The 25,779-nt window shown below is 40.2% G+C and overlaps 1 protein-coding gene and 1 non-coding gene across 4 annotated transcripts; one reads left to right on the forward strand and one right to left on the reverse strand.

Moving 5' to 3' along the window:
* Window positions 1-2,190: 2,190 nt before the first annotated feature.
* LOC110790052 (uncharacterized) lies at window positions 2,191-5,683 on the forward strand. 3 transcript variants are annotated; one of them, XM_056826548.1, is made up of 7 exons: window positions 2,191-2,387; window positions 2,471-2,557; window positions 2,662-2,728; window positions 4,474-4,532; window positions 4,879-4,991; window positions 5,102-5,185; window positions 5,283-5,683. In XM_056826548.1, the coding sequence occupies exons 3-7, from the start codon at window positions 2,691-2,693 to the stop codon at window positions 5,340-5,342; spliced, it is 354 nt and encodes a 117-aa protein (XP_056682526.1). In that variant the 5' UTR covers window positions 2,191-2,387; window positions 2,471-2,557; window positions 2,662-2,690; the 3' UTR covers window positions 5,343-5,683. The 3 variants fall into 3 exon arrangements, 1 of the variants encoding a protein (XP_056682526.1); XR_002533705.2 differs by having other exon boundaries at window positions 2,193-2,557; window positions 4,852-4,991; window positions 5,283-5,676; XR_008918565.1 differs by lacking the exon at window positions 4,474-4,532 and having other exon boundaries at window positions 2,191-2,557; window positions 4,852-4,991; window positions 5,283-5,681.
* Window positions 5,684-7,375: 1,692 nt separating this feature from the next.
* LOC130460379 (small nucleolar RNA R71) lies at window positions 7,376-7,478 on the reverse strand. The gene has a single exon (XR_008920260.1). It is a non-coding gene; the product is annotated as a small nucleolar RNA R71 (small nucleolar RNA).
* Between the last annotated feature and the right edge of the window lie 18,301 nt (window positions 7,479-25,779).

Raw genomic sequence — 25,779 nt, forward strand, 5'->3', positions numbered from 1 at the left:
CTTTTTGCAGTAATTAAATGGCCGCAATCAAAACAACACTCAAAGTAACCGAAATTCTGGATGTAAAATTGAACTTATCAAACTTTCTTGATTGAGAGATGAAGCTTCGGCAAGTCCTCTGGTGGAACAACATTGAATATGTAGTTGACTATCTGATGAGCGACATTTATGTCGCTCGTAGGATAGGATTTCATGTTAGTTTGTTATGCTTTTTTATAGTTTTTATAGCTTTTTATAAGTTTCTCTCCATCTTGTGCTTTATAGGTGATTATGATGAAAAATCATGGAAAACAAGTAGAATTGAGCCAAAACAGGGCTTGTGCGATCGAGTGGTGACTTGTGCGCCCGAACAGAGGAGGGCTGATGGCATCAAGGAATCTGCAGTTTTGTGCGACCGAACGTTCCTTCTTGTTCGGTCGCACAAAATGGATTTTTGGAGACAGAATGCCCCAAAATTGGTAAACGACCGCACAGGTTATTGTGTTCGACCGCACAAAAGTTGTGCGCCCACACAAGTCTTTCTGTTCGACCGAATCAAACTGCAAAGGAGACATGAGCCAAAGAAACACCATTCGACCGAACATGATTTCTCGTTCGGTCGCACATGACGAAGAAATTGTTCTTCGCTGTGTTTTCTCGCACAGGGCTTAATGTTTGCTCGAATGGGTTTCTTATGTTCGGTCGCACATAGGGTATGTGCGGCCGAATGGCTGCACGGGCTGCATGTTTTCGAATTTCAGCTTCTATTTGGGGAAACTTATAAGTAGATTTTTATTTTATTTTATTTGTGTAGAATTTTAGTTTAACATTTTAGAATCCCAAAAATAGATTTTCAGCAATTTCTAGAGAGAGAAACTCTCCTCCATTGAAGCATCAAGTTGTAATTTCTTAAACTCTTCTTCTAACTTCTTGTAATTCAATTCAATTTCTTAGTTCTTGCTTTTGTTGTGATTGTTGATTGCTCTTTAATTCCTTTAATTCTTGAATTCTTCTTGCTTTTACTTTAGTTACTTTGATTCTTAATTCTCTAGTTGATTGTTCAATTGATTGTTCTACTCTTTGATTCTCTCTTCCTAATCTTTCAATTTCATGCTTGATAGTCTAGAATTAATGGATTTCTTGATTTTTAGAATTATTAGTGAGTAGAATTAGGTTAGGGAAAGGGGAGAATCTAGGGGCTTAATTAGGGGAAATTGATGATTGATTGTTGATTGATTAATGTGAATGATTTGGTGATAGGATATCCATGCTTAATTGAGTGGTAGTTGCAAATGCTATTCGATTAGATTCAATTGGAAGCATAGGGTTAGGTTTGGGAAGAGATTGTGAGCCTATCTTGTGTAAGCAAGTAGTTGTTCCTATTATATGCAAGTTAGTTTAGTCTAGGATTAGGCGAAAGCTCTTCCTTAGACTAGACGCTTAGCGTGCCCCATCCGAGAGGTGGCGGGTTCGTCATTTGATGATATTTGCCTATTTGCCAAGTCGTTGCATGATCGTCATTGCTAGATAGTTTAGTTCATTTCCCCAGATTTCCCTAACCTATCCCCAACTCCCTAACGTTTCCCTTTCTTGATTCAACTTCGCATAATTGTTAGTTTTAGCTTCTTAGTGACAATTCAAACAAAATTCTTGTTCGAACTAGCTTGACATCTAAACTCGATAACCACCGTTTCTATGGGACGATCCCTATACTTGCCGCTATATACTACAAAAACACCTTATGGAGTCGGACTTTTCGAGTCGCCTCAAACAAATAGGCGACACATAAGCTTTTAGAGTCCCCTGTTATAGAGCAAGTGACTCATAAGGCTTCAAAAATCAAAATAAAAAACCAAATAAAAGGCTTACGTGTCGCCTGCAACTTATTAGGCGATACATACGCTTTCAGAGTCGCCTTTTATTGAGTAGGCGACTCTAAAAGTAAACGTTTACGAGTCCCCTCCACTATAAAGTGGGACGCGTATACTTTACGTGTCGCCTTGTACATTGCAGGGGACGCATATAGTTTACGTGTCACCTCTTATATTGTAGGTGACACTATAGAGTTGACCTTATGTGTCACCTTTTATTTATAGGCGACTCGTTAGATATAAATGTAATTTTTTATTATATTCCCGCCTCAAAGAGACTATTAAGAGCCTACTTAAAAAAATAATATTAAAAATACTTAAAAAAAAAAGGCACGTCCTACTCCTTGTGAGTTGTGATGTAAACAGAAAATTCTCCCTCAAAAAGAAAGTTGCGAAATACTCCAGAAATTAAAAACCCTCCATCAACCTAAACCCCCATCCGCGAAAAACCTCCATCAGCGAAAACCTCCACCCGCGAAATACTCCAGAATTGAAACTCGACCTCCATCAACAAATTGAAGATGAAATTGCTAAATTGTTCTATTCTCAAATTTCTCCCCATTTCATTTTTACTAATCTTAGGGTTTCTGCGCTATAATTCTTTTTTTTTTCTTTTGCAGGAGTATAATTAAAATTTAATCTTAGTTGTTGATCGAGATGAATTCGTGGAGGGATCCGTGAAATCATTTCGTGCTGATCTTGGATCTGTAAGTCCCATCCATCATCATTCAATCTATTATCTATTTTTAGGTTTTGTGTTGTTGGAACTTCCGAGATTGGGTTGTTGATTTTGATTTCTCGCTCACTGCAGACTCGTTATTCGATGCTATCGACAGTGTGATGGAAAATTGGTTTTCAAAGTCACCGATTACAGGGAGGTATTACTCGGTTTCTTTTTACCCACTTTTTTCTGGAATTTTAGGGGTTTTTTATGTCAGGTTCCAAATTATTTGGTTTTACTACAGTGTTAGAACTAATGGATGGGAATTATGCAAGCTTTTTTTTGTAGATCATATTGATCTTATTCTAAAATTGTAGATCTTATTGATCTTATTCTAAAATGAAATTATCATTTGTTGTGTTAAAAATAATTTATACTAAAGGGAGTTTATCAAAGTTTGATGGTTTTTAATGTGAGTTGTTAATATGTAATGTTTACCATATGTGTAGTAAAATTAACTAAAAGAAATTCTTGATATTTTGCACAGTTAAGTATAACTACAATTAGTAGTATCACAAGTAGTGAATCCTGATGTATTTCTGCATTACCTTAATGGCAAGTTCAGATATGATCATAGAATCATATATTCCTACAGATTTAATGTGAGAATTAAATTGATTCCTTCATACAAGTATAAGCTTCCTGTGTGTAGCTGTGACTAGTTCTGAATGCATGAGCTTGTTGTTGGCAGAAATAGTCTCTATGGTTGTCGATACCAAGTACTGCTAGTAGAGGTTCATCATGTGCTTGAAGATCCTCAATCTCTGTCACTTTAGAAATTCTATTCTTTCGCTCTTCTGATGCTTCATGATCAATTAATTTCACTTGTTGAATTCTTGCAAGTACTGCTAGTATAGTCGCCTTTTGAACTCGATCTTACACCCCGACTCACAGGTTTCCTTTTCATTCCCTTCTTTTTTCTGGTTCAAGTAGTTATGTCTAATAATGTAGAATGAGACATATCTTTTGGAATGAAGGGGAGTACATAGACATTAGTATATCTTGTACTCTGGTTTTTCACCAGGCTGTTTAATGTCCATCATCAAGGAAGGCAACTAAATCTTTGATGAAGGCATTTGCGTGCTAGTTGGATCAGAATGTCTGCTTATGATCAATTGATCATCTGTAGTATGGGAATATATCTTAATGATCACTTTGTTAGTTACAGTAACTGATGCTACAATCATATCCAAGCCAAACTCCTGGGGTAATCAAGAGCCAGAAGTCGTATTGTAATAAGGATTTATTACTTTTCGATCGTAGGAGTTTAACCTATTAGATATACAGTTGAATTCCCTTCCATTTGCAATGATTATGTTTTTAGCTGTATCAGTGAAGGTTCATTTATGAGATTCAGCTTTTCATTGGCCGAGAATGAGATGAACTTCAGCATTCAGATGGCTGATATGTACTTCAACAGTCTAAAACCCTTGAAAGAGAAAAGCTTTGCTTACCTCTATGTTTGGTAGTCTAGTAGTGAGAGATATCCTGAACGACTACCCTTGACTGTGGTAGTGTTGGGTTTTTTCAGCCTCTCCTGTATAAATTGTATGAAGATTGGAGAAATAAAATGATGTTTGAATCGTACATTGTACAAAGGATATGCCTTGAGCTAGGCCATATCCTTTGCGCCTACCTGTAATTCTAAATACCATTATTTGGTCTGGGATATCCCTTGAACTAGGGTTGGCCCCTTTAGAACTTATCATTCTTTTGCGCCTACCTGTAATTCTAAATACCATTAGTTGGTCTTGGAACAAAGGATATGCCTTAAGATGAGTGAATACAAGCCAGTTTGAGAAAGACCTTCTGCAAATTTGGTTGTCATTTGTAGTTTTATCATTAATTATACCCGTGTGCTGATGTTTTGACCCCAACAACTAAAAGTCTCTATGACTGCAGGTTTTTACCAATGTTCAGGCTGATAGCTCTATGTAAACTGGAAATAATGATGGAAATAGGTATGTATTAGGATTTGTAATTTTGTCTCCAAAATCGCATAGGTAGTGTTTTGATGAGGATCAACACATTGCTGCGTCTCTAAATCAGTCTCATGGTTGATATACTAAAATATTTGCAATTAGTACAGACGTTCATCATGTAAAATAATTTGGAACCTGTTTTCCCACCCATTTCAGATTGTTCTCTTTCAGCTCTCTGTTATGTTTTGTTTTTTTCATGAATAATTCACATGTCCATATTCAATTGTCATGATTTCACAGTAGTACTTGTGGAATAAATGACGTTCCCTGCCTCAATGTCAGTCTTTTCTTTCCACAGCTTCTTGACTGCCACTACCATGTTCAGGCGCGTTATCTCAGCCTTGTACACTACCCCGACGACTCGCACTTTTTGTACACAAACAGAAATATAAACTCTTATGTTGTGATGTTGTCAGACAATTCATATGGCTCTTTGAGGTAGGGTTAGTTGATTTTCTAGTTCTTTTACTTCTGATTGGGAACCTATAAAATCAAAAGTATTGAACTGTGAGAGAAGGGTGTGTGCTAAATGTTTGTAATATATGCAGGATGCGAGGAATAAGGATATCGAGAATGTTCTGATATTTTCTGATGATCAGCTCTACAGAATGGACTATATGGATCTTGTGCAGGTATTGGATAAGATTCTTCTTTATTTGAATTAATGTAATTTTGGTCACCGCAAAATGATCTTAAGTTCTTAACTATCTTCTCTTAAATCACTTGCAGAATCACATTTACAGAAACTCCGATATCACAGTTTCTTGTTTCTTGTGTTCCTTTGGGTGAGAGTTATGCTTCCACGGTGACAATTCTAGCATTTTTGTTTAATTTTTTTTATCCATACATTTACTTAAGTTTCCTGCTTGTATTTGGCTTCATTTACGCCTTTTACCAGCCGTGCATATGATTATAGATTGATGAAGATAGACAGCATAGGCCAAGTTGTCCAGTTTTGTGAAAAACCCAAGGGGGCTGACTTGGAATCTATGGTGACAAATCTTTCTATTATGTGCTTATGTTTTCTTTGTTTATACAACTGAAAGGATGAAGTAGGAAGTGGACACCCAAATCCTTTAGTTATCTCAAAAAGATGCATCAAGTAATCCTTACACAACATCCATGGGAGTTTATGTGTTTAAGACAAATGTTTAACTTCTAACACAGGCATACCCAACATCCATTGACCTTGGGTCTGAATTTCTTCCTTCTGCTGTGAAGGATCATAATATTCAGGTATAATTCTAAAAGTTTATCTCTTTTGCCGTGAAGGATGTATTACTTATTATACAAAACTTCGGCATCTAAAGTGACTTTCCCCTCTTTTCAGCCGAGTATTTCATGTAGTACTACCCTTAATTCTTCTTGAAAGCCTATTAGCTCAAATGGTAGAGCAATGTGTCACGCACATATATGTAGGTTCGAGTCCTACATAGGTTGCAATTATATTATATATCTGAGAAAAAAAAATAGTAATTCTAATTAAGATGCGACTCAATAGCGGAAACTAAATTATGCATCGCCTCGAACAAATAAGGCGACACGATAGAGTATCATATACATCGCCTAAAACGAAGTAGGCGACTCTAAAGAGTACCATATGAGTCGCCTCTAACGATGTAGGAGACACCATAGAGTACTATATGCATCCCCTCAAACTAAGCAGGCGACACCATGGAGTACCATATGCGTCGCCTAAAACAAAGTTGGCGACACCATAGAGTACCATTTACATCGCCTCGAACGAAGCAAGCGAAACGATAGAGCACCATATGTGTCACCTTAAAAAGAAGGCGACACCATAGAGTACAATATGCGTCGCCTCAAACGAAGTGGGAGACTCAAAAAAGTACATATAAGTTAATAGATTTCCTCTACGGAGTCGCCTCGAACATAAGAGGCAACACATAAACCGCCCTATAGTGCCGGGTCATAGGCGACACATAAAGGGGTACCTATAGAATCACCCCCTGTGGAGTCGCCCATGAAGCGACTCTATAGGTGGTTAAGAGGCGACTCCAAAAGGTGTTTTTGTAGTATATAGTTCATATAGCCGGTTAGCCTAGCGGTTTTATAAACTTTGTTTGGTGAGGCGTTGATCTTTCAACGACGGAAAAACACCTTATCAAAATGGCGCCGTTGCCGGGGAACGGTCGTTGTTATTGAGTTTAGTTGAGACTAGTTTATCATTAGAAAATACAAAAAAACATTGCATTTTAGAATTCTTGCTTAGCTTTCTTTTCCTTGGCATTACTCACGGTTTTCTTGAGTTTGTATGCTTGATAGGGGTCGTACTCGTCAAAGGACCCTCCATCCTCTTGACCTTGAATTGGAGAGGACACTAAGGAGACTTAGGCGTGTTCGAACTAGCTCATCGAGTCACAACCGATTCGGATCGTTTAGTGTTGCTGAGGAACAAGAAGAGAGTGAGCAAGCTATTGAGACTATGGCGCTCCCGGTTAAGAATTTAGGAATACCGGGGGAATTCGAAGCAACATGCGGTATCCAAGAACCCACAACGAGTGCCAACAACTTTGAGATAAAGCCCGCCTTGATCAACTTGGTTCAAAGCCACCCCTTTTGTGGGAAAAGCAACGAGTCACCTCACGAACACCTCAAACAATTCGAGCACTATTGTGACACAATCAAATACAATGGTGTGACATCGGACTACGTGAGGTTGACCTTGTTTCGTTTCTCTCTACTTGGGTGAGCTAGTGATTGGCTTGACAAGGAGGTCAAGACCAACTCACTTTGCACTTGGAACAAGGTGACTAGTGCTTTCTTGGGCAAGTTTTACTCGCATGGAAAGACGGCGGAATATCGCCACAAAATCCAATCCTTTGAGCAAAGGCGAGACGAGTCACTTTTCGAAGCTTGGGATCGTTTTAAGGAGTACCAAAGGGAATGCCCTCATCATGGGATCCCTAAGTGGTTATTACTTCAAACCTTCTACTTGGGGTTGAGCACAAGTTCAAAGACAAGTCTAGATGCGGGCGCGGGAGGTCCCATCATGAACAAGGCCGAAGATCAAATTGAAGATATAATTGAGGACGTAGTCTAAAATTATCAAGCTTGGCACGTTGGTGCAAGGGACTATGATGGCAAGGGAAGGAATGATGATGGTAAAGGATCGATTTATGCTATGGAGTAAGCTAGGATCATTGAGAAGCTTAGCTCGAGGTTGGAGAAACTTGAAAGCACACCAAGCCAACCGCCATCACCATCTATAATTCCACCTCCTTCGGCCACTCTTCTCACTAAGGGGAAGAGCAAGGTTAGTTCCTATGACACTATGCCTCCGGGCACTTCTTTTTGTGATAATTGCCAAGATTATGGTCACTTCCCCAATGCATGGCCCTTGGTTCATAATGTGTCTTTTGTGGATTATGGCCCTTCATATGAAGGTGATTTTGATATGGAGTATGCTCAATGCTTGAATGAGAGGTCTAGGAATGATAACCCCAACAATCAAAATTTTGCTAGGCAACCTAGAGGGACCCCATGTATGGTTCCCACCAAGGCTATGGCCAAGGAAGTGGGTATGATAGCCAAAACCGAGGGGGCTATAGAGCACAAGGCTATCAAACCTCAAGGTTTTGGCAATCAAGGCCAATATAACCAAGGTAGTTATAATCCCAACCATCAAGGTGTAGGGGGTTATAACTACTCTTATGGGAAATTTAAGGGTGCCTCTAGTGGGGGTTATCCTTTGAACTCGGGAGGTCCTTATGGTGCATCTCAATTACCACCTCCCGGATTCAATGGACCAAGGACCTTTGGCAATCGATTTCAATCAAACCTTAGTGGTTATGGAATTGCACCTCCACCGCTCCCGCCTCTCAAGTCTAACCTTGAGGCTCTCATGGAGTCGTTCGTGGGGGCGCAAGTCAAAAAGAATGTTGGGTTTGAGGATGGACTTAAGCAATCCAATACTCATTTGAGAATGATTGAGACCCAATTAGCTCAACTCGCTAATACCATAAAGGAACAACAAGTGCATACTAGTCTCCCACCCCAAAGTCAACCTCCTAATTAAGCAAATGTATGCAATCATGACAAGGAGTGGGAAGACTTTAGATGATGTTCCTAGAGCTAATGAGGTTTCTAAGTCCAATGGGAATGATCAAGAGGGAGTCGTTGAGTCTAGCGACAATGATGTGGTAGAAGAGAAGCCTCCCATCGATGACGTGGGTGATACTCCTATACCAAAAGAGGCAACTCTTCTACCTCTCCCCACTCCTAAACTTCCCTATCCCCAAATATTCATAAGGCACAAGTTATATGTGCAATTCTCAAAATTTCTTGAGGTTCTTAGAAAATTGCATATCACTCTCCCCTTTACGGATGCGTTAAAACAAATTCCTACCTACTCACGATTTCTTAAGGAAATCTTGAGTGGGAAGCGGGATTGTGACGTAAAGGAGACGGTGAACCTCACCGAAAATTGTAGTGCTATTATTCTTAACCAAATGCCACCCAAACTAAAAGACCCGGGTAGTTTTTCTATCCCTTGTGCTATCAAAAAGCTTGAAATAAGCAATGCCTTGTGTGATTTGGGTGCTAGTGTTAGTCTAATGCCTTATTCGGTGTTCGCCAAGCTTGAAGTTGGTGATCTTGTCCCAACCAACATCACCTTGCAACTTGCAGATCGTTCGGTCAAGTACCATATTGGCAAGATTGAGGATGTACCCTTGAGAGTGGGCGGATTAGTGATCCCCGTTGATTTCGTCGTCTTGGACATCGATGAGGATGCCCATACCCCCATTATCTTTGGGAGGTCATATTTGGCCACCGCGGGTGCTCCTATCGATGTGAAAGTAGGACTAATCACATTGAAAGCGGGAGATTCAAAAGCTAGCTTCAAGCTTCCCCTTGGTGAAGGGTGTTTTGCAAAGATGAAAACTTGTATGAAGGTTGGAACTATTGCTTGTATTGAGAGCTATTTCTCACATGCTAACCCTTCTAACAACTTTCGTGTTTCTAAGTTTGATAATGAGCCTTCTAGGTCCTCTCCCGATGACAAGAAAGTCCATGTGATCCCAAGGGTGTTTGATGATAAGTTTGATGATGTCATAACCATCCCCGAGATATTTGGGATGCATGTTGATGGTGATGTTGGGGCTACAACCTCCAAAGTAATTCATGAATCGACAAACAAGGCCAAGAGATCCAAGAAAGCCAAGAAGCCCAAGAAAGCCAAGGAGAAGCTTGGTGGCGGATTGTTTGGTTGGCACCTTATGAATGGTGATGTCGGTAAATTGTTTGTGCCCATGGGGGCAAAAAGAAACTTTTTGACTAATGATGACCCCAAGTTAGTTGCATTTGACCCGCCATGAGTTTTGGGGGGATTCGTCAAGCTAATAACGTCAAAAGAGCGCTACCCAGAAGGCAACCCGGTTGTCTAACTCTTAGATTTCATTTGCTTTCGTTTCATAACTATTGTTTCATTTGTACATGTTTTTGGTATGTTTCATTGCGGTGGGTTCGCCCTTTCTACCATGTGCCTTGTTCGTCGATTTCTCGGTGAGTTTGGATCGGTTTTTACCGGTTCTTTGCGGGACTTGCTCCCACGACCTATCCGGTAATATCCTTCTATCTCACATGCATTCTTTGGGACGGGCATCTTGCATATGGGGCATTGGTTGGATGGGTAGTTGTGCCCCTCCTTGTTTAGTTTTCGGCCTTGAGGACATGGCCTAATTAGCTTGGGGGGAGTTTTGTTGTGTAGTTGCCTATTTGTGATGCTCATGTCTTGGAAACCATACCATTTTGTGCACTTGTATATATTAGTTTCTTTGTTTCTAGTTTGATTTAGTTTGATTTTAGTTTCTTTTCTTTTCGTTTGTTTTGTTTGTTTTGTTTGTTTCTTTTTGTTTTCCTTTTTGGTGTGTTTTCTTATTTTCTTCCTTTTTCTTTCTTTTTCTTTCTTTTTTCTTTCCTTTTGTCAAGGCAAGTTTTTCTAGGTTTTCTTAGGCAATATTCTTGATTTGGGCAAATAAAATTGGAACTTGTAGACTATAATGCTTTTATTTCTAATTGGTAGATGTTTACACGGTTTTTAATGTCTTAGGTCGAATCTAGGATTTGGTGTTAAGAAAGTTGGTTAGAACTTTGGGTAGCATGAGTCTTGAACCCTTGGTTTGTGGTAAGATGGTGTCGATCTCTCTAGTGACTTGAAACCGGAGAGAGTGGTATTTTCTCCCATGTGAGGTTCATGTTCAAAATAGCCCAAACACATATACATATATTGAGTGGCATGGATCCTTGGCATTGACTTTCTTATCTCCCGAATTTGACTATTTCCTTCCCAAGACCGCGACCGCACTACTTTAGGGGAAGATTGAGGCATTACTTTCGGTGACTATTTTTCTTTTTAGTTTAGGACTTTATTTTCTATTTTTCTCATATATTTTTGTTTGCATTTGCCCCCTTGCTAGCCATTTGAGCCTTTCCCCTTCATTTCTTATGAGCACATTACAAGCCTAATAGCCTTTGTTTTATTTTCACCCTTAGAAGTGATAGTGAAGCTTTGTGTTATGATGCTTGATGGTTATGAATGATTATGCAAAGTTGAGGAATGATTGTTGTTGGTATTTGGATGGCAAGTTTGGGAAATTATGTTGTATTTAGCGAATAAATGATGCATATGAAAAATGAGAAATAAAGTTTTGAACAAAGCCAAAAATAGAGAAAAACAAGGCAATGAGAAATGTTTCAATTGAAACACACAAAAAAAAGAGAAAATCAAATCAAGAAAAGTGCAAAAAGAGTTGTACTTTAGAATAGTTGTTGAATAGCTTGGGGGTACCCCAAATAAGTGGTATGAGTTTGTTTTTGGTTCGATTTTCTTGATTTGAGTTCTATCATTGCGCTTCACTTTAGGTATGAGCACCAAATTATCAAATTTGTTCCACACCTTACCCCTAGCCTACGTTACACCCTAAAAAGTCCTCTTGATCCTTTTGAGTTGAGTCATTGTCGGTGGAGGGAGGATTTGGTCAATTTTATGGAATGGGATTGTCATGCTAAGATGTCGGGTAGCCTATCTTGTTTTCTCCGGCGCCTTCACGGTGTCTCGAGACGCTATTCTCAAGGGTGGAAAGGATCTAGAGATTTGACGTGGTATGCTCGTTTGAAGGGGAATTGATTAGTGCTTGCCCTTAGTTCTCTTTGCTTGACGCTTGAATCTTTCACTCGATTTAGGACATTAGTTAGCGTGTATTCATTTATTTGATTGGTAACATTAGTATTCTTTTATACTCGTTCCATATAAAGGCCCCTATCTTGGATTTTGTAGTTTAATTTTACTTTCTTTTCTTTTCTCTTTCTTTTCTTTTTCTTTTCTTTCATTTTTTTCTTGGTTTATTTCTCTTTAGGTCTTGCCTTGATTAGATTTGCTATATTTTGTTTTTGTAGATTTTTGGAATTTGAGTAGTTGCTTATTCTTCCCTAATTGAGTTTAGTTTGCTAGAGACTAGCAAACTCTTAGCTTGGGGAGTTTGATGAGCGACATTTATGTCGCTCCTAGGATAGGATTTCATGTTATAGTTTGTTATGCTTTTTTATAGTTTTTATAGCTTTTTGTGTGATTTTTATAAGTTTCTCTCCATCTTGTGCTTTATAGGTGATTATGATGAAAAATGATGGAAAACAAGTAGAATTGAGCCAAAACACGGCTTGTGCGCGCGATCGAGTGGTGACTTGTGCGCCCGAACAGAGGAGGGCTGATGGAATCAAGGAATCTGCAGCTTTGTGCGACCGAACGTTCCTTCTTGTTCGGTCGCACAAAATGGATTTTTGGAGACAGAATGCCCCAAAATTGGTAAACGGCCGCACAGGTTATTATGTTCGACCGCACAAAAGTTATGCGCCCACACAAGTCTTTCTGTTCGACCGAATCAAACTGCAAAGGAGACATGAGCCAAGAAACACCATTCGACCGAACATGATTTCTCGTTGACAGGCTAAATCGCACTCCTATCAAAGATAAACCTAACGTTCACCAACTAAAAATATAGCAAGGGAAGTAGGGATCGTATCCACAGGGAAACAGGCGTTCTTTCTACTATTAAATTACTAATCTAGACTACTGGTAACAAGAGTTGGATTGGTTTGTGTATTAAACTAAAGCAAATAATCAAATCGGAAAATAACAATATTAAGGGAATCTAGGGCAGCGGTTCACCATTAATGCAACCGGGATTGGACAACGGACAATAACAATCAATTAACAATCATAACTAGGAAAACATGCATATCTCGAATCTTATGAATTCCTTAGGATAAAACAACTAGCAGGCTCTCGCTATGTACTAGAAATAATTCCTATCTAATAGCCACAGACCAAAAACATCAGATTTATACCTCTCGGCGCATAATCTAAGGTTAATCAAACTCAAATCAAAATAGTCCGGCCGAACAGAATTGACGAGCAATAATAATAAGCTATAGAAATTATAATCAATCAAGCAATTAATCAAGTCCACATATAATCCCAATCATGCATTCATGGATCCCCTAAACACTAGAAATTAAACTACTCACTCATGATAATAAATAACAAAGCAATTAACATAATGGAAAACATGATTAAAGCAATAAAATAAATTGAAGTAAGAAGCAATACCGAATTGAAGGACAAATGAGTAATAAAGCTTGAATCTTTGATTAAAATTAAAACTAAGTGTTTGGAAAAATAAAGAGAACTAAAAATAAACTAAGTATTCGAAACTAGAGAATAAAAGATGTTTCTCAAAATAATAAAAGCTAGTTTATATAGTTTGCCTAAAATAAAGCCTAAAAACGGAAAAGAAACCACGCGAAAATCTGCTGGAGGTTGGCGTCGCCCGATCGGGCGATGTGCTCGATAGTCGGCCCGATCGGGCCAAATTCCGCCCGATCGGGCGGTTTACGAAGGGCACAAAAGGGCTCCCAGATTGCCTCCCTATCCGGACCGGGCGAGGTGCGCCCGATCGGGCGCGCTTGGAAAGATCCAGCTCCCTTTTCTTTCGCCCGATCTTCGCGCTTCGCCCTCAGCTCACAGGGCAATTTGCAATCATCAACATTCTTCGCCCATATCACCGAGTCTAACTCCCGGGGCTCAATCATAAGCATCTAAGGCTCCCGAAAGTCGACGATAATGGTTTCGAACTTCCTCGGGCTCTTGTAGTGGCCTAAATCATCATGAAACGGGTCTAAAAAGACCAATTTCTCACTAATTAAACCTGAAACTCAAGGCACACTCAATAACACATATTAGTACTAAAAACGGCTCCTAAGAGCTCATTTGACGCATAAAAGTACTAAGGGACGGGGGTAAAACACTATATAAAACACACATATCAAACTCCCCCAAGCTAGATCCTTGCTTGTCCCTAAGCAAGGAAATCATCGATGAATACAAGACCAACTTCACCCCCAACATATTTCAAAATGAAAAATATAATTCAAGGCAAAATCCAACGAGCATGCATCAATGTCAACCAATCAAATCCATCCAACCGCTAATCCACCTTAACAATCGTCACACAAAGCGAACCACAAATGCACAATGGAATTCAAGACTAGTGCTCACACACTCGTCGCTCATTTATGTGGCGGATAAAAGATGTACCCGTTCGCTCTCCTCCCAAACTCACAACACTCGTGTGTCTAGAAACACATACACTCAACCTAATAGTCGACTCGAAATGCGTCATGTCATAACTTGCATTGATAAACAACTGTTTTCACATAAGTACGACTCTATGCACAAAGGTCGGAAGGTCTTCAAAGCTTGTAATGTTAGGCTTAGGTAAGGGTGTGGTGAATTTGGATGAAATGTGAGTTAAAAGCCATGTCTTTGGGGAGCATAAATCCTAAATACAACCATGATCAACCAAAATAATGACCATAACTCTCCCACTCAACACATGACGAAACAACAAGCAACCAACATCGTACTTTCTTGCTTTTTTTCACAATTATAACCAATCATCACAAGGGAATGAATTTGCAAAACTTGATTGAAACAATACTTTGAACTTTTTTCTGAGATTAATAGATTTTTCTCTTTCTTTTCTTTTTCAATCTCTTTTTTTTTTCTTTCTTTTTAGAAACCTTCACACTTGTTTTATTCTTTCATCTCTTTTCATTTTCAACTCATTTTTCAACAACAACCATGATAAGATGAACTCCTTTTTCAACATTCACTTTGTGCTCAAAATGTAGCACACTACAACTCCCTCACCTCACTACTATTAGCTCCCCCAAGCTAGGCTTGGGACTAGTAACCAACGGGGTTTTCACAGGCTTGTAATATGGCTAGTCACCGAATAAAGGGCACAAGCAACAACATGGGTAGAAAAGGAGGGAACAAATATATCTAAATTCATCTGAAGGCTACCTAAATAGAAAAATAAATGACACTACTAACAGTTGCAAACCAATACTCAAAATCAATGACACACCAGGAAGCTATCACACATCCTAACCAAGTCAACTAGCCAAGCACCAAGTCCACAAATGGTTAGTCATAGTTGACTCATGTTAAGGCATCAAAGCAATCGAATATCAAATCATGGCTAACACATCTACATTGCTCATCATCAAATACCAAGAATCAAAACAATTTTCGATCAAGGGGCACAGGGAAGCATGATATTGTATTCATCAGAACGTATTTTTGTATTTTTTTTTTCAAAGCAATAAACTACTCTAGAAAGCAATAAGCACACAAAAATAAACACACAAAAATAAGTAAAACCAAAAATAAAGAAAACATACCTAAAATGTACAAGTGAGTGAAACACCCCCCCAAGATAAATCAGACAATGTCCTCATTGGCTCAAGGGGAACCGAACCATCTCGATCCTCCTCAGCATCATTGATGGCCTTGACCATCACCACCATCATCACCATCATCACCACCTCGACCACCATAACCGCTAGTGCCCGCTCCATACCCACCGTAGTGGGTGGGTGTGAAGGTGCCCATAGAACCGGGAGCTCCATATCCCTCCACGGGATAGGTAAACCAGGAGGGGTGCTGAGCATCCGGAGCAATGTAGCCCTGTCTGGCATACTGATCATAGATAGGGAACATGGCCCTCTGGTGATCACTCCCGAACTCATGAAAACCAATCTCGAGCCTCCCTAACCTCTCATGAACGGACCCCTGCTCCTCCTCTGGTGTAGGCCTACCCTGTGGCCTCCCCTCATCCCCTCGACGCCCCCTCCTAAAGTAGGTGCGAGGCTCGGGCTCAAACTGGTGGGGCTCTGGCTGTGGGTCAGGCTAGGGCTGCGGGTCAGGTTGCTGCTCATCCTCAAATCCAACATATAAATAGTGAGCATGACCGGGTCTGAAACGGGTGCGGCCCTGAGGGTCGGGCATGGTGAAAATCCTGTTCCCCTCGAACATCCAAAACATGGCACCCGGCCTAAACAACCCATGCTCACCCTATAAGCGGCGGAGTCCAGCAAAATAGGCCAAATCAAGTAAGTTGCTACCCAAAACCGGGGTTTGGTTAGCCTCAACAAAGTTAACTGTGGCCATGGCAATGTGGGTGATCAACTCACCAATGGTAATGCGAGTGGTATTAGAGCTAGTGGCTATAGAATAAAGTTGGGAGGCCATATGATGGGCCAAGTTCATTCTATATCTCTCTTCCCCTTCTAAAACATAGCCACCCAAAATCTCGAGCTCGGTACTCCTAACATTTTGGGTCTCCTCTCTACCCAAAACTGTAAACCCCAGGAACCTGTAGAAAACAATAGGGACAGGGTGTTGTATCTTGGAAGCATGAAAATGTTGCATACTACAGGGATTATCACTACCAGTCAGCTTGCCCCACATGGTACAATTATTATGGGCACTACCAGGTTTCCTACTATGGGTGGTGGACAAACCAAACATTCCATCAAAATCAACAATACTCAAACTAACAGTACGGTTCATCAAGCGAAAGTGAACCGACGACACAGTTCTATAACCATCTCTACGCAATTCCAAAGAACTCAGAAATTCCAAAGTCAATCGTCTAAATGTAAGACGCAACATACTATACATATCTTTCATCCCGACACCATAAAAAACTCGTTTTACATCTTGTTCAATACCCATATCATGAAGAGATTTTTGACATATAAAACGAGTAGGGATTACCTCCCTCTGTTTGAGGTGGATGAACCGATCACGTTGCCACTCCGTAGTAAAAATAACGTCCGGAAAGTCCCGGTCGGCTTCGAATTGGGGCGGCGGTGATGGTGGCGTCGGCTCACGAGCTCGGCTAGTCGAAGCCTCATGTTGGTTCCTTGGTTGCATGGTGCAACTCCTCCTTGGTCGGCTAGTCATGGTGGAAAATCTGAATTTTTGGTGGTTTTTTTGAGTTTTTGGTTGAATTTAGGGGTTTGGTGGAGAGTGGAGGAAATTGAAATTGGTTGGGTATAAGTTGTAGAGGGTGATGAGAGGGTGATTTTGATGTAAAGAGTTTTGAATTTGGTGGAGATTTGAGGGAGATATGAAGGTTGGAAGTTTTGGGAGGTTGGGGTTTAATGGAGGAAGAGAGAGAATTTGAGGTTGAAGATGAGTAGAAAGTGAAGGAGAAAGGGAATCCCGTGGGTTTATGTCCCTGATTCGCGTTTCGCCCGGTCGGGCAGCAGCTCACCCGATCGGGCGAATTTTCAGCCTTTCTTTCCGATCCGTGCGCGCCCGATCGGGCGCTCCTCGCCCGATCCGGATCGGGCGAAAGGCAATGCTCATTCTTTTCGACTGTTTGACCTAGAATCCAACTCCAAACCTTGTGTTGACGTCATCTTCAACCACCCGATCGGGCGGAATGTCGCCCGATCGGACGATTTACTCGCCCTTTGAGTCGATCGGGCAACCGTCGCCCGCTCGGGCGATTTTCAACCTTTGCTCTAAAATCGACACGCGCCCGATCGGGCGCACCTCGCCCGATCCGGGTCGGGCGAAATGCAGACTGCTCCGTTTCAGCTTTAATTCCACTTTTGCGAACTTGGAGCTTTAGACCTGCACAACATTAAACATCCAAACCATAAAATACCCTCTTCTCACCTCTCTAACACCAAAAACTACAATGAAACACACACTTGCTCAAGAATTATACTAAAACACACAAAAGAAAGCAAGAAAAAGTACACTATGGAAAGCAATAAATGGATAGTTAAGTACTCATCCCCCGATTAGATTGATGCAATGTCCCCATTACAAAATCTCAGTTTATGCGCAGACAACGAAGGGAAGGGGATGAGAGCCACGACAGCTCATCGAATGGGGGCACCAAATATGGTGCCATCTGGTGTCAAATCAATTGCCTTGGATGAGCTATGTGGCGCGGGAAGTGACGGATCACGACCCCGATCATGAATACGGTGCCCACCGTTTACAGAACTTTCGGCCTTTTGGGTCGCATCATCATCTAATCGTGCTTTCTTTCGAACCCATGCCAAAGAGTTGATATTCTGGTCACCTCCCCCTGCAAAACAGTTTGAGACACGTGCTTTCTCCGAAGGATTGTTAGAGTTAGTATGAGTCAATTCATTATTGAAATAATCATTAGAAACATTGACTCCACAACATGACTCTTCTACCATAGGACTTTTAGCAACATGGGTTAAATTGAAAGTAAACTTGTCATCCCCCATATTTAAAGTCAGCTTGCCATTCTTGACATCTATGATTACCCCCGCAGTGTGTAGGAAAGGTCGACCTAAAATAATAGGAATCTGCCTGTCCTCTTCCATATCCAACACAACAAAATCAACAGGAATAAAAAATTTACCTACTCTAATGGGCACATCTTCTAAAACACCTAAGGGGTACTTCACAGATCGATCAGCCATTTGCAGAGTTATGTTGGTAACTTTTAAATCACCCATGTTCAACTTAGTGCAGACAGACAGGGGCATGACACTAACACTGGCACCTAGATCACATAAGGCTTTGTCAATAAAAAGATTGCCAATGTTACACGGGATAGAGAAACTCCCAGGGTCCTTCAACTTGGGTGGAGACTTATTTTGTAGTAAGGCACTGCACTCTTCAGTAAATGCAACAGTCTCCACCTCACTAAATGCTCTCTTCCTAGTCAAGATGTCTTTCACGTATTTAGCATATGCAGGTACTTGAGTAATTAATTCAGTGAAAGGGACCGTTACCTGCAGATTCTTTACCACTTTTAAGAACTTACCAAACTGCTTGTCTAGCTTGTTCTTAAGCTGACGATGAGGGAAGGGAAGTTTGATAGGTGGAACTTGTATTTCAACTTTCTTCTCAACCCTTGTGCTAGCCTCCTTCTCCTTGACCACCTTCTCACTTTCCTCTGGAAAAACACCACTGACAGATACTTCAACCTCTTCTTCAATAGTCATAGGCGGCCCATGATACTCATATCCACTCCTCAAAGTGACAGTATTTACAGACTCTCTGGGCACGGGCTGTGAAGGGAGTTGACCTTGGGGTCTTTCTGCAAGAGTAGTAGCCATTTGTGCCAACTGTTTATCCATGATCTTGTTATGAGCAGTGAGGGCATCAATTTTTGCATTCTTTTCGCTCAGAGACCTCTGCAATTCCAACATCATATTCCTCATCTCTACAAGCATGTGATCAGACTGTGTGGGTTGAGGTTGTGGAGGAAACCCAGGTGGTCCACTAGACTGCGGGTTGTAGTTACTCCGCGATTGGTAGGACTGCTGTGGTGGTGGTTGGTAATGTTGTTGTGGTGGTGGAGGGTGTTGAATCTGATGGGGGTTCTGAACATTAGTACTCCTATATGATAGCAGGGGGTTGTTTTTATACCCCTCATTGTAAGAGTTGGAGTACGGATTGTTCTGCTTGTAGGACTGGAATGCATTGCATTGTTCGATAGAGCTCCTGCATTCTTGTGCATAATGACCTTGTATCCCACAACTATTACAGACATTGGCAGATTGGGCACTCATTGCAGCAACACTAGCATGTTGGGTGGATTGGGAAGATGCGATCTGTATATTATCCAGCTTGTGATGTAGGGCAGTTAGCTGAGCAGTAAGCTGTTCAATAGAGTTCATCTCGTGCTTAACACCCCGGTCGGAAAAACCTCTAGGATTCCCATATTGGGCACTATGGATAGCCATCTCCTCAATCACCTCTAAAGCTCTAGGCACCTCCAGTTGCATAAATCTCCCACTAGCAGCAGAATCTAGAATGGTTCTAGACTCATTACCCAGACCGTTGTAAAATTGCTGGATCAAGAACCAGTCATCCATACCATGGTGTGGCGCTCTCTCTGCAGATCCTTAAACCTTTCCCAGACTTCAAACAAACTCTCGTCTGCTCGTTGGGTAATGGAAATTATCTCTCCCCTTAGACGAGCCGTCTTCTCAGGTGGGAAGTATTTCACATAGAAAGCAAGAGCCAAAGAATCCCAATCGGTGATTTTCATAGCTGCGCGGTTGAGACTATTAATCCATAGCTTTGCCTTCCCACTCAATGAAAATAGGAAGAGTATCTCCATAGTCTGCTCTGGTGTTAAATTCTTCTGGTTAATGGTGGCACAATACTGAATGAAAGACTGAATATGGAGATTAGGATCTTCACCCTTTTCCCCACCGAACTGGTGTCTCTCAATCATACTCATCAGCTGGGGTTCAATCTTGAAGTTCTCGACCGCAATAGAAGGCATGATCGCCTTGGGAAGCACAGACAGACTTGGCTTAGAATAGTCTGTAAGCCTTGGCACAGGTGGGGGTGGTGGTGGTGGTGCTTGGTCACCCATCCCTGAATCTGTATGGAATAGATTGCTAATCAGATAGTCGGATTCAGAGTCAGAATAGTCACTCAACTGTTCAACGAATCTACATTACGCCGTCTACGAAAGGTCCGTTCAGGTTCAGGATTGAACGAAGTCAGATCGCTGGTATGGGCAGTCCTGGGCATAGCATAAACAAGCAAAAACTAGAAAACAGTCGTGAGATCCGATCTCAAGGAACGGGAGTCCCTTGAGAAGTAACAAACAATAATCTAGAAAAACAATTAATAACAGAAAGTAAAACCGTTTCCCCGGCAACGGCGCCAAAATTTGACAGGCTAAATCGCACTCCTATCAAAGATAAACCTAACGTTCACCAATTAAAATTATAGCAAGGGAAGCAGGAATCGTATCCACAGGGAAACAGGCGTTCTTTCTACTATTAAGTTACTAATCTAGACTACTGGTAACAAGAGTTGGATTGGTTTGTGTATTAAACTAAACCAAATAATCAAATCGGAAAATAACAATATTAAGGGAATCTAGGGCAGCGGTTCACCATAAATGCAGACCGGGATTGGACAACGGACAATAACAATCAATTAACAATCATAACTAGGAAAACATGCATCTCTCGAATCTTATGAATTCCTTAGGATAAAACAACTAGCAGGCTCTCGCTATGTACTAGAAATAATTCATATCTAATAGCCACAGACCAAAAACATCAGATTTATACCTCTCGGCGCATAATCTAAGGTTAATCAAACTCAAATCAAAATAGTTCGGCCGAACAGAATTGACGAGCAATAATAATAAGCTATAGAAATTATAATCAATCAATCAATTAATCAAGTCCACATATAATCCCAATCATGCATTCATGGATCCCCTAAACCCTAGAAATTAAACTACTGACTCATGATAATAAATAACAAAGCAATTAACATAGTGGAAAACATGATTAAAGCAATAAAATAAATTGAAGTAAGAAGCAATAACGAATTGAAGGACAAATGAACAATAAAGCTTGAATCTTTGATTAAAATTAAAACTAATTGTTTGGAAAAATAAAGAGAACTAAAAATAAACTAAGTATTCGAAACTAGAGAATAAAAGATGTTTCTCAAAATAATAAAAGCTAGTTTATATAGTTTGCCTAAAATAAAGCCTAAAAACGGAAAAGAAACCACGCGAAAATCTGCTGGAGGTTGGCGTCGCCCGATCGGGCGTCGCTTCACCCGATCGAGCGATGTGCTCGATAGTCGGCCTGATCGGGCCAAATTCCGTCCGATCGGGCGGTTTGCGAAGGGTGAAGGAAATATGTCCTTCACCCAAGGTGCATTAAGTCTAATACCAAGGTTCAGATTAATTGCGAACAATTAATTCAGTGAGATCAAGTGATCGGAACAGCTAGCTGGAGCAATGCTTCCGATCAGTGAGTTCTAATGGATATTGAACTCACAGCTTACTCTTGACTGAACCTACAAGGTCACACCAATGACACGTAACAGATCAACAGATTAAATGAATCGGAAATTCATTTAATAGCTTTGGGGATTTGTTGGAAACGTATTATACGATACGACCTTCATCGGAATCGTATATCGTATCTCGAATATTCGTAAGCTGGGTGACACGATTAAATCGTATCGTACGACGGTGATTCGTCGAATACAAAACGATATATAATATTTCGGAAATATATTAAATCGCGAATACGAAGGGCATCAAAGTTGCCGGCCCGTCGAGCCAAGCACGTAAGCGTGCAAGGCCCAACTCGCCAGCAAGACTCGCCAGCAAAGGCGAGCAAGGCCAGCCCATTGGGCCAGCACGCAACAGCACGCACAACAAGCAACGCAGCGACGAGCGAGCAGGCCCACGGCCCAGCTGCTCGGCGCGCGCGCTGTGGGCTTCATCCTGCAGTGTGTGTGGCTGGGCGGGGCTGTGCGGTCCGTGTGCTTGCGTGATGTGGCCGGTCAAGGACTTTGGTTCTTGTTCGGTTACATCATTAATACAATAGGTAAATTGTATTATTCCAACACACAATTCATATTACTCAAACCCTAGACACAGAGAACCCTAATTCTCTCTGTGCCTCCAAAGTGAGTTCTTCCCAAAAGCAAAGTATCTTGATCGATTGTCTAAGCTACGATTATCAAGACGGATCTGAACGTGTCGGTGAACCAAGTAGAGGAACGACAAGTGGAGTTCTTTGTTCGTGTTCGTTGACATATTATTGTGGAAAACACGCTTCGAATGTAAGTTTGCTTAATCCGTGCTTTATACATGTTTCCTGGCTTTGGGGATTGTTTCCGCACATGTTATTATGTTTAACTGTATTCGCCTACAGTGGTATCATGAGCCTTATGTATTCAAAGCATGAATTAGCATGATTATTATTGTTTTTGCATCTGTCGAAAAATTTGGAATTTTTGTTAATTTTTCGGAATTTTTACGAATTATTGGATGAATTGCGTAATAATCATGTCCGAAATAAAAAAATGTTCGTTTTTTCGAGTTTTAAAACCCTAATTTGATTGAAAATGATTTTCTAAGATCAACTCATGAGAACGGAGTTGCAAAAACAGGCCTCGAAGTGTCGTTTTTTGGGCGTTTTTGTTAATTTTTCATTAAAAATTAAAAGTGTCGAACAGTAATTAAATTAAAAGGTCGACCTAAACTACTCGGAATTTCTTGAAATTTTGACACAATCTTGCTGGGTATATTCTTGATCAATGGTAAGTATAAACCCTAATTTTCCCTTTCCCCAATTCGTAAAATTTGAAACCCTAATTGAATTTTAATTAATTTTTGTTTAATAATTTGGTTAATTGGGAAGGGGATATAATTTCATGGGTCAGTGGCTAATTTTAAAAATTATTGGATTAAAAATTTTGAATGGTTTCATTAATTTTAATCGCACTTAAACCAAATTATTAAAAATCTGAAATTTAATTGTTTATGAACGATTTAAAGCTTCGGATTTTATTAATTAAAAATTCAAACTTTAATGTTGATTCGTTCGTTCTTAAAAGTTTGAATATTGTTAGCCCTTGATTTAATAATTTTACGAAATTGGATTGTCGTTGGAATTTATTAAATCGTTAAAAATCGTTGTTTTTCGAAAATAAAAATCATAACTTTTTGAAAAATAAAATTAATGCAAGTTCGTGAAATTAAATTAAATTTTAATTGAGTTGGTCCGTATCACGAACCAAAGGCACGAACACGAGTGTGGTGGACGTATGGCTCGTCGAGCCATACGGGTTGCTACACGAAGGCCGAGCCGCAGCGACACGGGCAGCTTCAAGCGTGCTGCGTGCCTCGTGCGTGCTGGGCGAGGAAAGGGGCAAGAGGGACGCTTGCGGGGGATACGACGAAGCAAGGCGCGAGCCATGCACGTCCAGCACACACGAACGCACAACACGCAGCGCAGGGGCAGCAGTGCTGCGGGGACACGCGCGCGCGAGGGCCTGGGGGTGTGCGAGCCTTTCTCGTGCGCCTCTTGGGCCACACGCAAGGTATAGGGCTGGGCGCAAGCCTAGCCCAACTACGTAATCGGACTTTTATCGTTGAAAATTGTTTATTTCGTTGGGCTTCGTATATTTGCATTAATTTGGGCTAACGGGATATTTAATTTAATATTTTATTTGCTTGGGCCGGGCCGCGAGTTTTAATTTAATATTTCATAATTAATTATCCGGAATAATTATTGGTTTGAGTGGGAGTCACTAAATGAAATTAAAATGAAAAAATTATTTTAATTATTTTCGTAGGTCGCATTATTTTAATTAAATTCAATTTTAATTAGAATAAAGTCTAAGGATTAATAATTTGGAAATTGATTGATCTTTTAGGACGCGTTTATGTGAACGTGAATTTTAATTAATTCACGTAAATACTTGCATATTTATATGGGCCATTCGTTTTAGCACACGAATGGGTGAATGCATAGAATATATTTATTTTATGCAATGCAGGTACTCCAAATGACTAGTATGGCCAATTTAGGATAGTTAAATACGGTCTGCGTACCGTTCTATCTTTGAATGTAAAGTTTTAAATATGGTCTGCGTACCATGGAAATTTTGATGTAATTTATTATTTTCAAGTATTTCTAAGTTTAGAACTTTAAGTTAGCATTTGAACGAAAATTCAAGACGATGCCAAGCTAACAAGGAGGTGATGAAGATTGGATGCTTCAAGACAAGATGTTTTGGGCCATACTAGATCACCATTTATTTATGCAATTTAATATATATATATATTATGCGTGAATGTATGAATGTATGTATGATTTGCATGAACAGGTCGTTTCCTATGAATCGATTAGTTTTAAGTTCACTAAATAATCGAACCAACATAGAAACAACTAGGTCCAAGTAATATTGAGTTTAAAAATTGCCTTCCAAATCAACACTTACAAAAATCTAGGGATCTAAGATAGTAGGTTTACGCTAAAGGGAGGTGCTATTTTAGTTGACTTAGGTGGTAAGGCGTCCTAAAGGAGCATGTTGATTGTGGTTACAACTCAAACAACAATGGCATTAAGTTGTGGCAATGGGATAAATTATGGCATTAATTTATTAACCAAGAGTAATTTTGAGATAACTAGCAATAGGTTTTGCTTACCTAAAATCTTAAACTACTTAAGACATGCTAAAGCTGCTTAAGGATTTAGGACTTTTGGGGTCTTGGAATCGTTTCATTCATTTTGGACCATGTTTTTGCTTTTTGCATGAATGAAATGTTTTAATAGCTTTAATGATTGCATGTTTTGCTTTTATTTCAAAGTTATTGAATTGTATGAATGGTTATTTATTGCAAATTCTTTTCGATTGTAGTAATCAAAATGGTCGCAAACATAACAACAATCATTTCAGCTGAAATTCTGGATGTCGAGTTAGACTTGACTAATTTTCTTGAGTGGAAAGAGAAACTTGTCGAAGTTTTGAAAGTTAATGGCATACACTATGTCATTGAACAACCTTTCCTTAGCTATGATGCGCGAGGCATGACTCCTGAAAGGTACAGAAGTTGGGCACTTCACAAGTACCTTGTCACGGAGTTCATCCTTAAGTCTATCCCTGAGAGTTGGAGAGGGAGGTTCATTAATTTTGAACCTCAAGCTCTCCTAAGTAGCCTCGAGGATAAGTGTGCATTTTCGACCCTTGTGCCAAACTGGTGGCAATAGGGTTGACGAATTGGCTAATTCGATGAGCGATCTCAAGCTCATAACCCCACGCAAGTCGTGCCTAGAAATCGAACTTCTGGAGACACAAAGGCGCATTTACTCTGTCAAGATCGACAAGAACACATCAATTCGGTCTCATGTGGATATGATGTCTGGATTATTTTTCACAATTGAGAGACTTGGTGGTTCCATCAAAGAGTCAATAGCTATTGCACTAGTGCTGAATTCTCTTCATAAGGATTATGAGGGTTTTAAGATGCACTATCTACTTCATCAGAAAGAGAGCACATTCTGTGAA

Source organism: Spinacia oleracea, chromosome 4, assembly GCF_020520425.1.
Source record: "Spinacia oleracea cultivar Varoflay chromosome 4, BTI_SOV_V1, whole genome shotgun sequence".
Classification (NCBI taxonomy): Eukaryota; Viridiplantae; Streptophyta; class Magnoliopsida; order Caryophyllales; family Amaranthaceae; genus Spinacia; species Spinacia oleracea.

Excerpts from the sequence above, each read along its gene's own strand:
- LOC110790052 (XM_056826548.1), top strand. The coding sequence starts at position 2,691 with ATGGAAAATTGGTTTTCAAAGTCACCGATTACAGGGAG. Across the intron at positions 4,533-4,878 it reads GGAAATAATGATGGAAATAG|GCGCGTTATCTCAGCCTTGT; the intron begins GTATGTATTAGG and ends TACCATGTTCAG. Across the intron at positions 4,992-5,101 it reads AATTCATATGGCTCTTTGAG|GATGCGAGGAATAAGGATAT; the intron begins GTAGGGTTAGTT and ends TAATATATGCAG.